This window comes from Phacochoerus africanus, chromosome 11 (assembly GCF_016906955.1).
Source record: "Phacochoerus africanus isolate WHEZ1 chromosome 11, ROS_Pafr_v1, whole genome shotgun sequence".
Classification (NCBI taxonomy): Eukaryota; Metazoa; Chordata; class Mammalia; order Artiodactyla; family Suidae; genus Phacochoerus; species Phacochoerus africanus.
This window is the reverse complement of record NC_062554.1, coordinates 134,461,912-134,474,609: the sequence shown is the minus strand read 5'-3', so window position 1 is coordinate 134,474,609 and position 12,698 is coordinate 134,461,912. Positions and strand designations below refer to the sequence as shown.

Below are 12,698 nucleotides of genomic sequence, written 5' to 3'. Positions count from 1 at the left end.
TTTGTCAATTTTCTACTGTCCAGCATGGTGACCCAGTTACACATACATGTATACATTCTTTTTTCTCACATGATCCTGCTCCATCATAAGTGACTAGATATAGTTCCCAGTGCTACACAGCAGGATCCCATGGCTTATCCATTCCAAAGGCAATAGTCTGCATCTATTAACCCCAAATTCCCAATCCATCCCACACCCTCCAGCAAAGGAGAGGGAGGCATTCCCCCTGAAAGAGATGCCCAGCTCCAGCCATCATGACAGGGCAGCAGGTTCCACGAGCAGAGACACAGCACCCAGAAGCCCAGCTCAGGGCAGGGAGGGGCCGCTCGCCGCGGCTAGAGAAGGTCATGGCACTTGGAAGGGGACGTGTGGGCCAGGCCCTCAGGGTCTCTGACACCAGGCAAGAAGCCTGTGCTTTATTCTAACCGAAACTCGGGACAACCCCGACCCAACTCACTCCCAGCCAAGCTCTGAAAACAGGCAGCGGCACCTCGCCGCCTCGCTCACGTGAGCAGCCCACCTGCGAAGATGACAAGCAGACGCAGGACCAGCAACTTCACTTTCTGCAGAGTCACCGAGGCTCCCAGGGGCTTCAGAGGCTGCTGGAAAATCCAACACGCCTCCACAGCGCTTAGGGAAAAACAGACACCTGCGTTAGAGGACGAAGATTACAAGCTGAGCACGGCGCTTCTCCGGGCAGGCACAGTCGTAACACACGTGCAAGCCCAGAGATCACACTAGACACAGGCTAGGAGATGGTGGGTCTCCTGTTTTAGTTCAAAGCATCATTTTGTTGCCAATCAACCTGATAGGTGCTCTCTCCCTTTTTTGCCTTGACCCGTTCTCTTGAAACGCAAAGGTACATGATCAGGACAGAAGGACAAAGCAAGGTGAAGATTCCCGTGGTCTCCAGGCAGCGATGAGAATCCGCTCTTGCCAGTAGATTCATACGTAAGTAAGATCTGATCTTGAAGCAGACTCCTAGGGTGTCGTAATGCGTATGTGTGTTTACAGGTGTGCACATGTGCTGTGGGTCCTTAGGGAGTCTGCTTGGAAGATGCGGGGAAAAAGCCTCTTGACCAACTTTTTAATGAGCTGCCCAGTTGCTCAGAATTTGACCCTTCTTCCGAGCGATGTCATAACGCCATGGAGTTAAAGTAACTCACAGCTTTAACTCTCATCGTTCTAACCGCACGAGACTTTTGTTCTACTCTCAGATGAGTGTATGTGCTCCGTACAAAACTCAAGACCGTCCTAAACATCAGATGCAACCGAGCAGGTACATCATGGTGTCTGTGAAGCACTTCTAAAAGAAGAAAGCTTCAAATTATTTTTCTTTTTACTGTGGGCCCCATTAACTCATTGAGGGTCCTGCGGCCCAAGGAGATGCCCTGAAAAGAAATATCCTTGATAAGACCTGGAGGTTGATTGAAAAAAAAAAAAAAAGCCACATGTAGATCAATGAAACTGGAAGATCTCCTCATACCATACACAAAAATAAACTCAAAATGGTGTAAAGACTTAAACGTAAGACACCATCAAACTCCTAGGACAGAACACAGCAAAACATTCTCTGACATCAACCTTACAAATGTTTTCTTAGGTCAGTCTCAAAGGCAACAGAAATAAAAGCAGAAATAAACCAATGGGAACTAAGCAAACTGACAAGCTTTTGCACAGCAAAGGAAATCATAAAAAAAAAAAAGACAACTTACAGAATGGAAGAAAATAGTTTTCAAATGATGCAACTGACAAGGGCTTAATCTCTAAAATATACAAACAACTTAGATAATTCAACATCAAAAAAGAAAAAAATCAACAACCCAATGGAAAAATGGGCAAAAGACCTGAATAGACATTTTTCCAAGGAAGATATAGAGATGGCCAAGAAGCACATGAAAAAATGCTCAACATCCCTGATTATTAGAGGAATGCAAATCAAAACATACCACCTCACACCCTGTCAGAATGGCCATTATTAATAAGTCCACAAATAACGAATGCTGGAGAGGGTGTGGAGAAAAGGGAACCCTCCTGCCCTGTTGGTGGGAATGTAAACTGGTACATCCACTATGGAGATCAGTATGGAGGTACCTTAGAAAATTATACAGAGAACTACCATATGACCCAGCAATCCCACTCTTGGGCATCTATCCAGACAAAACTTTCCTTGAAAAATACACATGCAGCCATATATTCATTGCAGCACTATTCACAATAGCCAAGACATGCAAACAACCTAAATGTCCACCACAGATGAATGGATTAAGAAGATGTGGTACATATACACAATGGAATACTACTTAGCCATAAAAAAGAACAAAAGAATGCTATTTGCAACAACATGGATGGAACTAGAGACTCTCGTACTGAGTGAAGTCAGTCAGAAAGAGAAAGACAAATACCATATGATATCACTTATCCCTGGAATCTCATATAAGGCACAAATGAACCTTTCCACAGGAAAGAAACTCATGGACTTGGAGAACAGACTTGTGGTTGCCAAGGGGGAGGAGGACGGAGTGGGATGGACAGGGAGCGTGGGGTTAATAGATGCAAACTATTGCCTTTGGAATGGATAAGCCATGAGATCCTGCATAGCACTGGGAACTATATCTAATCACTTTCGATGGAACACAATGGAGGGTAATGTGAGAAAAAGAATGCATATACTTATGTGTGACTAGGTCACTTTGCTGTACAGCAGAAATTGACAGAACACTGTAAATCAACTATAATGGAAAAAATAGAAATCATTTAAGAAGAAAAAAAAAAAAAAGATACAGGCCTCCTGGTTTCTCACGCGCCGTCCCTATGGAAATCTCGGCTAATTGCGTGCGTCATCCAGGCCTGTGCTCACTTTGCCAGGGCAGATGAAGAAGGTGCCAAGACATGTGGACAGCCCAAAGCACAGCATCCAGGGACCACAGCAAAGTCTTCTCTTTTTTTTTTTTTTTTTTCATTTTTGGCCACCCTGAGGCATATGGCGTTTCAGGGCCAGGGGTCAGATCAAAGCCACAGTGGAGACCTAAGCCACAGCTGCGGCAATCCTGGATCCTTACCTAACCCAGTGTGCCAGGCCGCGATCAAACCTGAGTCCCAGCACTAAGACACCGCCAATCCCGTTGCGCCACAGCGGGAACCCCAGTAGTTGCATTTTTCTATATGCAATTCGATATTTTCAACAGCGTATTAGTCTAAATTTGCTTTCTTCAGAGGGAGCATGAAACTTTCTGAAAAAAATGCTTAACTTTTCTTTCTGCTGTGGCACTGACGTGACCACAGGTCAGTGACAGGGCAATCCTGCTCAGACACACCGGTGGGCTCAGTAGGGCCACCTCCCTCAGCCAGCGTGAATTTTCTTTTACTGGATTCTTGTGTTTCGGTTGTTGGGAGTACAGCCAGTCCTTAAATAGTGCATTGAGCATGCGTTAATTTGGAAACTTCAGTGTGCCGGTGCTTTCTAACTATCAAAACGCAAGCCAGTTTAGTGATTAAAAGTGGTCTCATGAGTGGTCTCCACTCATGAGACCACTCAGCATCGGGGCTGCTGGCATGCTTGAGGAGATGGATGCTGGTTTCCTTATGGTCACAGCAGTTAATTGTAGATTAAAAGAGTCTGAAACCACTGGATACTTTCGAAAGTAAGGTGGAATTATACAAAATCCTCTAGCGAAGCCAGATGTAAAAACAAAGGAGTATTCTAGGAGTTCTTGTCACGGTTTAGCGGTTAACAAATCCAACTAGCATCCATAAGGATGCGGGTTCAATCCCTGGCCCTGTTTTAAAAACAGCGGCCGCCTGTCCTGAAATGTTCTTGGCTAGCTTAAGAAGTGTCACCCTGGAGTGGGCCCATGTGGCAAGACCCCTCATGTCAGCATCAGCCCTCCCCAGCACGGCCAAAGGGTTAGGCGTTTCCAAAAGGGCATCCAAGACAGGACTCCCTCCACCACCTCCCGGATAACACCGAGTAATCCCTTGGTAGTTTCTAACGTTGCTCTGTCCCTTAAGAGGAAATGAAGTGATCTTAGGTCAGCTCTTTCCCCATGAGAGAAACCTTTATGCACATAGCACGTCTCATGGACATGCTTCTGACCTCCCAATTAAGGACTTCTGTGCCTTGTATCCTTTGCTCCAAGAAGTTATACTTGCCACTCTAGCCAGTCTGCTTGCCTTAATCACTTCATTTCCAGGGTGACACTTCTTAAGCTAGCCAAGAACATTTCAGGACAGGCGGCCACTGTTTTTAAAACAGGGCCAGGGATTGAACCCGCATCCTTATGGATACTAGTTGGATTTGTTAACCGCTAAACCATGACAAGAACTCCTAGAATACTCCTTTGTTTTTACATCTGGCTTCCCTAGAGGATTTTGTATAATTCCACCTTACTTTCGAAAGTATCCAGTGGTTTCAGACTCTTTTAATCTACAATTAACTGCTGTGACCATAAGGAAACCAGCATCCATCTCCTCAAGCATGCCAGCAGCCCCGATGCTGAGTGGTCTCATGAGTGGAGACCACTCATGAGACCACCTTTAATCACTAAACTGGCTTGCGTTTTGATAGTTAGAAAGCACCGGCACACTGAAGTTTCCAAATTAACGCATGCTCAATGCACTATTTAAGGACTGGCTGTACTCCCAACAACCGAGCTTTCAATGTGATGGTACACCCTCTCCTTTAAAGCTGAAAGAAGGTGCACCATCTGTCTGCTTTCGTGGAGGCAAGAAAAGGATCCAGTTTCAAAAGTTCTAGAAGTTTCTCCTTTGGAACAATACTAACTATGTATTTCCTTAAGTTCGTGGTTAGCAATGAAAGAGTGGAAACATACCCAGCTGACCCCTGAACAACCAGATGAGGTTATGGGCGCCGACCCTCCGTGTGAGCAAAAACCCGCGTCTGACCTTGCGGCCGGCCTCCGTGTCTGTAGTTCTGCATCCACAGATTCAACCAGCCCCGGGTTAGGTGGTACCGTAGTATGAATTTATTGATACTGATTCACTTCTCGGTGGGGTCTTGCAGGTGTTCAAGAGGCTGCCACAGCGATTTTCCTGTGTGCTTCATAGTGGCGTCATGGGAGGGGAACACTGACTAAAACACTGACATGCTGAAACACGTTCCAGATGAAAATTAATATTCTGTTGCCAAGTAAAGAAAAGAGTGGATGGATTTCCTTTATCCTTCCACTGCAGCGCCTCGAGCCAAACAGCTTCATCAGCCACGTACTTTGCTTTTAGAAAGGGAAGCAACATGAACTGTCTGTAAAGTGATGCTCAGTGTTAAGAGGTGACATCTCTCTGAAGGCTCAGAGCCCTAGCAAGCCACCTGGACAGTTAGTGGCTCTGTGATGTGTCAGCGTGGTCAGGCTGAGGGACAGCCCAGAGTCCCTTTCTTGTATGGTTCTGAACCGGGTGGCTACGCAGGTGATTCCCTCATGAGTGGAGGATGGCCATTTTGCAGCATCACAAGCACTAACCTAGGTGTGGCTGGAAGAGATTTATCACATACGACTAAAGCCCCCAGTCAGTCAGCTTTAGGCCTCTGTGAAAGAAGGCTGCTACCCTGGGGAAGCCTGACTTTATCAGTCGGAAGGTCTCTGTAGACGGCTCAGGACCTCCCTGCCCCAGCAACCCCTCTGGACGTGCAGCTCGATACCTCCCCGACGGCGCCCCTTCCCCACTGCCCTCCTGACCTCTACCTGTGGACAGCAACCTGCCGCTCAGGCCTGCAGCAACCTGCACAAAGGCTCAGCTTACTCTTGAGGGAACTTTCCTCATAGCCTGCCCTGATGGCTTTGGACTTGGTCTAGCCAACCCCCAAATTGCAAAAGCCGATTCCTTATGCAAAATCTTTGTTCTGATTCTACTTCTGTGGTTGAGACCTGACTGATACAGGCATCATAGAGTGATCTAGAATTCCCCTCTAACCTTTTCTATTGACAAGCTTCAAAAGAGATGAAAAAATGACATAAGAAAGAACATAATGTGACTACCTGCGGTAAAATTTTGAATTTTCATCCATTCCAAATATAAATATCACAGTAGGTTAACTGGAACGAAAAAATGTTTAAGCCCTTCATTTGTGATTAGGCAGTTAATAAATTAATCCAAAACATGGCCAGGAGGAGTTCCTGCTGTGGCACAGAGGGTTAAGAATCCGTCGTTGCTGCAGTCATAGGTTACAGCTGCAGCTCGGATTCAATCCCTGGCCCAGGAACTTCCACATGCCGTGGGTGTGACCATAATTTTTTTTTTAATGACCATGATATATATCGAAATACATATATAATAACAATATTTCAGTTCCATATAAAATAGAATTTAATAATCACTTTCATAACAAAATTATAAGAAAACATAATAAAGAGATTAATTGCCAGGGACAAGGCTTCAATACATGTTTACTAGTTAGATGGCAATCATCAAAATTATCTTACTAGATTTTAATAAAATGTTCTTTAGACAAAAATCTTTTCAAAAATCATCCAAAGGGGAGTTCCTGTCGTGGCTCAGTGGTTAATGAATCCGACTAGGAACCATGAGGTTGTGAGTTCCATCCCTGGCCTTGCTCAGTGGGTTAAGGAGTCAGTGTTGCCGTGAGCTGTGGTGTAGGTTGCAGACACGGCTCGGATCCTGCATTGCTGTGGCTCTGGCGTAGGCCGGTGGCTACAGCTCTGATTTGACCCCTAACCTGCGAACCTCCATATGCCATGGGAGCGGCCCAAGAAAACGGCAAAAAGGCAAAAAAAAAAAAATCATCCAAAGGGGTTGGCACAGGGGCTGTCACTGACATTTATATACTGCAGAGAAAAAAGTGGATCATAATGTGTAACAACTACAGGTTCTGTTCAAAGCAAAGTAGACTCACCTTATCTCTGCAGTGATGTTTCTGCGGAGGTCTTTTAGCAGGAGAGATATTCTGTTTCCAGAATGTGCCTTGACTAAAAAGGAGAAGAATGTTTTCCAAAGCTGTTCCATGAAATCCACTAGGCTTCTTGGAGGGAGAGGGGTTCTCTCACCATCTTCCGACTGAGTATGGTTCAAGGGGAGGTTAATGAAATTCATTATTTGAAGGTCAGCATCACTTACATTCAAGACTGCTTCTTGAGAGCTCTCAGCTAAGTTATTGATTGAATTAATTAGGGAGCTTTCCAAAAGCAGCTGAACAACTGAGAAATTAGTTAGCTGCTCTTGGTGTAGCAGATGAGTAAGAAGGGCAACATCAAAATTATCTTCTCTAGAAATGTTTTCGAGGTGACTCAAAAAGGCAGCAATATTTTTAGTCCACAGAGCTGTGTCATCAGGTAAACTCTGGTTAGCTGTAAGAAGAAATGTTTGTACCATTTTGGAGTCATCTTTGTTTGCATATTTATGAAACCAGTTTTTTATGGCCAATAAAAAATCTTCAATAATTTCTAATATCTTCAATGATGATGAATCCAGGCGTTCCAAAAAAGGGGCAAGTTGCAGAGTGATGTTTTGAAGAGTCACTGAGTTAATCATTTGCATTTCTTTGTTAATCTCAGAAAACAGGGATCTGATCCTAAAGTCATGGGTTAGATCTGTCATGATTTGCTCAAGCTCAAGCCAGAGTGCCTCAAAGTTGTCAGTTGCTCCAGTCTCTCTAATAAGACTTGATAGTGCTTCCAAACTGCGGCCTGTAAGGTTTGCATTCAGAAGGGTCATAAACGGGGAGACTACGGAATTAGTCCTATTTTCTAGGTTCTCATCCCTAGACAGCAAGTCGATTATTCTCCCCAGATTTAAGGAACTAGTATTTCGAACAGATGCTTCTGCCCCTTCAGTAACATTAAGGGTCTTGTTTAAACTAGCTAGTTTATCAAGAAGGTTTTCATCTGATGTGACTTTTGTTAAGTCGACATTTTTTAATTTTCCTATGACTTGCAAAGCAACTTGCTTAATGGGACCACCAGGACAAAGTTCAGAGATGCTACCATGGCTTTGATTTCCAGAAGACAGGACGAATGGTAATGTCTTATACCAAAATCCTTGCACAGTTTCCACAAGGGAAGTCTTGACATGGAGGGCTTCAGACAGCTCTAGAAGAATGGACGTCCAGTCCATTAATTCATGAACGACACAGGCCACTTTCCTACTTAGCTCCCTCTGTGACGTTTCATTTAAACATGGTGAATCTTCACTGAGGGGAGACAGGTGGAGGTGGGCAAGGATCCTGGCCACTTTGCTGTAAAAAAGAGACGTGAGCTCATGGGCATTACAGGCCTCTGACTTAGGATGCTGCTGCAATCCAGAAGCCGTGCGATTCCAGCACCAAAACACAGGAAGACAAGTTAAGGCCTCTGGAAGAATTTCCGGATTATCTGATATTAATTCAGTCGTGTCCAAAAGAGTTTTTATCACAATGGCAAAGTCTTCCTTGGTGACATCTGAAAGGCTTCTGCCATGAAGGAGCGTGAAGTTATAGGCATCCTTGAGGGCTTCCGTGACGTTCTTGCCGACCACTCTCTGCAGGAGCCCCACGGCACGAGGAAGCAGGTAATACAGATCTACCACGGCGTCAACGTCACCTCTGGGGAGCAGGCGTGAGAGCCTCAGCAGATGGTTGACATTCCAAGCATGGGAGCTGTCGACAAATTTTTCCATCAAGTCAACGAAGAAGCTGACCCCCAAAGTGCCGGATCCTAGCCTGCTGATATTCCTAAAGAAATCCATCAGGCCTTCCCCAACCTGTCCAAGCTGCTCTGCTAGCAGGTGTATGTCTGCATTCTTGAGAGTGTGCATCAGAGAAGTTACTGTCTTCAAAACTTGCAACTTCCCGGGCTCTTGTGGGATATTGTGATCAACTGAGGGCCTTAGGAAATTGAATGCATCCCTCATCAGTTGAATACTGAGACCCACAGCTTTTGTTATTATTTCCGGTGAAGTTATTTGGGGAGAACTTTGAGGATCATGAGATAAATTGAAGGCAAGGTAACTAGCTAACTGATCAAACGAATCGCCTAACCCATGTATTTCCTTTTCCTTTGGACTGGTCGCAAATGCATTTAAAATCTTTTCAGTTTCAGAAGAGGTGTTATTTTTCAGGGTGGGAGGGGAACTCGCTTTCGCGAGTGTTTGAATTTTCTTCCCCAGAGCTACTAAATGCAGCCAAATATTTTGAAACAGAAGAGGCATTTCAGCTGACATTTCTGTGGGTTTTAGAATTAATTCAGTAAAATGTTTCCAGTTGGACTGAGGTGCAGCATCAAAGTCTCTTGTTACGTTGCTGATAATCAGCCTTACTTGGTTTGTGGAATCATTTAAAACGGTTAATAAAATCTCAAATTTTGGTACCTCTTCTTTTTCCAAGACTGCAGTAAGTATAACATTGAGAAAGTCAGTCATGTTTTTTAAGTAAATATTCACACAATTCATATTCGATGTATTCCGTGAACAATCAGGCTCCATCATTACATTCCACATCCAAGTCACAAGCTTCAAAGCCGAGTTCATTTTGTCCTCCGCATCTCTGAAATGCCCCACGACACCCTGAAGGCGGCCTTGTGAAAAACTGGAGTTGGACAACATCCTACACAGATGGGTGATGATGTCTATGCACCGGCTGCATCCTTTCAGCCTGCTAACTGTGTCTGCAGAAGAAAATGTGGAATTTAACATGGCCAGAATGTGAAATGTCCTCTGTGAGGTATTGGCATAGAAGAAGCCGCCTTCCAAAAGAAACTCGGTAACATTTCGGAAAACGTCAGCACAGGACAATACATCCTGGTCATGGGACACATTTTTAAGAAATGATACTGTTTCTCTGAGGTCGGCAAGGACATCTGCAAACCTCACTTCATAATCTGTAAGGCCCTTGGAAAGAAAGTGATTCCTCAAAGGTACATTTCTATCTATATAGTCTGAGGTATTGCTTAACTCAATAAAAACGTCCAGGAGAGAAGATAAAAACTCTCTGCTCCCGTTTGTGCGTAAAGGAAATGACTTCAGCTGACCCAAGGCGGTTTCCATGGTGAGAAGGGATTTCTCTACATGGTCCAGGTTGAGCAACTTTACTCTAACTAATCCATCACTTAATGCTACCCAGAGATCCCTGAGATTTAGAAAATCATCCCAACTGTGAAAGCCATCAGCTTGAGTCACATTTCTAAAGAAGTGTAAGATGAGTCCAGCAGGGTGATGGGTTGGAAATAGTCCGTGGCAGGTTTGGGGAACAGGCACAGCACTTTCCAGTTCATCCAAAAGCTGAGTGAGACCAAGATGAAGCGAAGTGAAAACACCCAGGTTCAACCTAAATACCTGCGATGCGCTTCGGCAGATTTCAGTCCACATTTGCAGCCATGAGACGGTGCAGTGAAGCGCAGTAAACTGAGGGAATGCGCTGCCCTCTGCGGTGAGGTTGGAAAGGATCTGTGCCCAGGGAAGACCAGAAGCAGACCCCTTCTCTACGGAGTAATTCACAGAAGGAAGGCTTTCGTTATTCAAAACGAAGCATTCATTACCCAGCAGGGCTTCTCCTGAGCCATTGAGGAGCTGGCTCACATACTGAAATACAGAATTACGAAAATCTGCATCCGTCACGAAGAGCTGTTTGAGGTCTGTCAGAGTAGCATGGATCACTTGCATTTCTGGGGCCTCTTTAGACAGCAGGGATTGGGCTTGAAGCTCCAAAAAGTTAAAAACTGAAAGCAGCTGCTGACAGTAAGACACTTGAGAAATTCCCCCAAGAACCCCTGTTGTCTCATAAAAAAGTGCAAATGCCTTACTGATGTTCTGGAAATTAAATCGCCTTGTGATATCCAAAATGTGTTCTGAGATTTGTGTGAGGAAAGGGAGCAAGGACTCTCTACTATGAATGCTCAAAAATGTATAGATGTATTGGTAAAATGAAGAGTAAATCTGCAGAAATAAAGCTGAGTCCTTGTCCTGGAAGACGTGTAGATATACACGTGTCAGAATTTTATCAATGTCTTTTTTTTGAGGTTCAGAAAGGGCTGAGAAAAGTTTAGACGCGTTCCTCAGAGAATGGACTGTGCCCACAGCGTCTGAGACCTGTTCCTGCCTCAGAAGTCCAAGTTCACAGAGACTGTTTATTACAATTTCACTTAAGTGAACAAAATCCATTTTCCTGGCTGGCGATTGACGCCCATCTGAATGGAATAACTGGGAAAAGTTAAAGCTTTTGCTAAGAATCCTCTCATCTTCTGGATCAGAAAAATTTAAAAGCGTAGACAAGACTTCCAATTTAGCTCTTTCTCTTGCTGAAATGTCATATATCCACAATTCTAGTAACTTGGGATGCATTTCATAAAGTAGTAATTCCAGAAATCTCAAGCTATTCCTCGATTCCTTCTTTCTCCAGAGGTTTTCAAGAGTTTGTACTTTTTCAATCATCTCTTTGCCAGATTCCAAAAGTTTCTGAGTATCAACACCAGCTGTATCTCTCTCTAAGTGTGTTAAATGATCTATCCACAGGTAACTTATATTTAGAAGAGTCTCAGGGAGAGACGGGAGGGTACGGAATTTGGGAACACCGGATGAGTCAAAAGGATTAGGCACTAATAATTTCTCCAAAAATTCTATGAAAGATAGAAGAAGGTTTATCTGCTCATCCTCAAGGGGCTGCAACTTCTCTTCCACCGTTAGAAGTTCCTTGGTGAAATTTAAGAGCCTGCAATATTAATAAAATGAATTCAGTATCAGGAAAAAAAATTAAGACAAATGCAACTTAGCAAATTTTAGCTAATACTCAAATTTGTTGATAGTAAACATAAATGAAATATCTATGAGACTATGTAATTTCCCTTAAATTAATGTGGCTATTTGAAAATGTTTTCGAAATCTACAATGCACACATTTAGCTTAAAGTCTGCTTCTTGCACCAAAAACAATGCATTTTAAGCTAAATTTTACTCAATGAGCTTATATGCATGATCATTAAAGATAAATTTGCTATTTATGCAGGAAGAATCTTAGGATTCAGTTCCTTATCACATCTCAGAACCTCCGACTACAGAGGTTGTCCAAATGGCGAGACGGTTTGAAAACACCCCTTTATGATTTAAAGACGACTGTCAGGATTCCTTGTTCTAGAAAGCAACTGCAGTGCTCTTTAGCCAATGCTATTTCCCACTGCTAGAAACGCTTTATTTCAGATGGTGTACTTTCCCTCTAGGTGTTTTTTCCTTTTTCTTTTTTTCTTATTTTATTTTTTTTACAGCCGCACCCACAGCATATGCAAGGTCCCCAAATCAGAGCTGCAGCTGCCAGCCTCCGCCACAGCCACAGCCACAGCCACAGCCACAGCCACAGCCACATGGGATCCAAGCCATATCTGTGACTAAGGCTGCAGCTTGCAGGCCATACCGACTTCTTAACCCACTGAGTGAGGCCAGGGATTGAACCTGCATCCTCACAGAGACAATGTTGGATTCTTAGTCAGCTGAGCCACAGTGGACTCTCCAGGGGTTTCTTTTTAAAATGCAAAGGAGCAGCTCGGGCTTATGACAAATCCCCACTTAGAATGCAAGTCCTCGTCTGGACAAGTTACTAACCTCTACTAACCCAGGAACTACAGTCCACTTTGGAAATCCTTGGGGCCTTGTGCTTCAGACTTTAGAAAGGTAACCTGGCGTGTATGTCACATACATTTTCCTGTCCCTCCATGTGTGGGCCCTGGGGCAGCCCATCATCAGCTCCCCAACACTCATGCAGGGAAA

At 44.1% G+C, this 12,698-nt stretch overlaps 1 protein-coding gene across 1 annotated transcript in view; it reads right to left on the bottom strand.

Annotated features, from left to right (window-relative positions):
• LOC125111183 (ATP-binding cassette sub-family A member 13-like) overlaps positions 1–12,698 on the bottom strand; it is a 281,764-nt gene that overhangs the window by 255,229 nt on the left and 13,837 nt on the right. Inside the window, 2 exon segments of the mRNA XM_047753036.1 lie at positions 521–630; positions 6,869–11,650. Coding sequence (XP_047608992.1) covers positions 521–630; positions 6,869–11,650 — 4,892 coding nt within the window.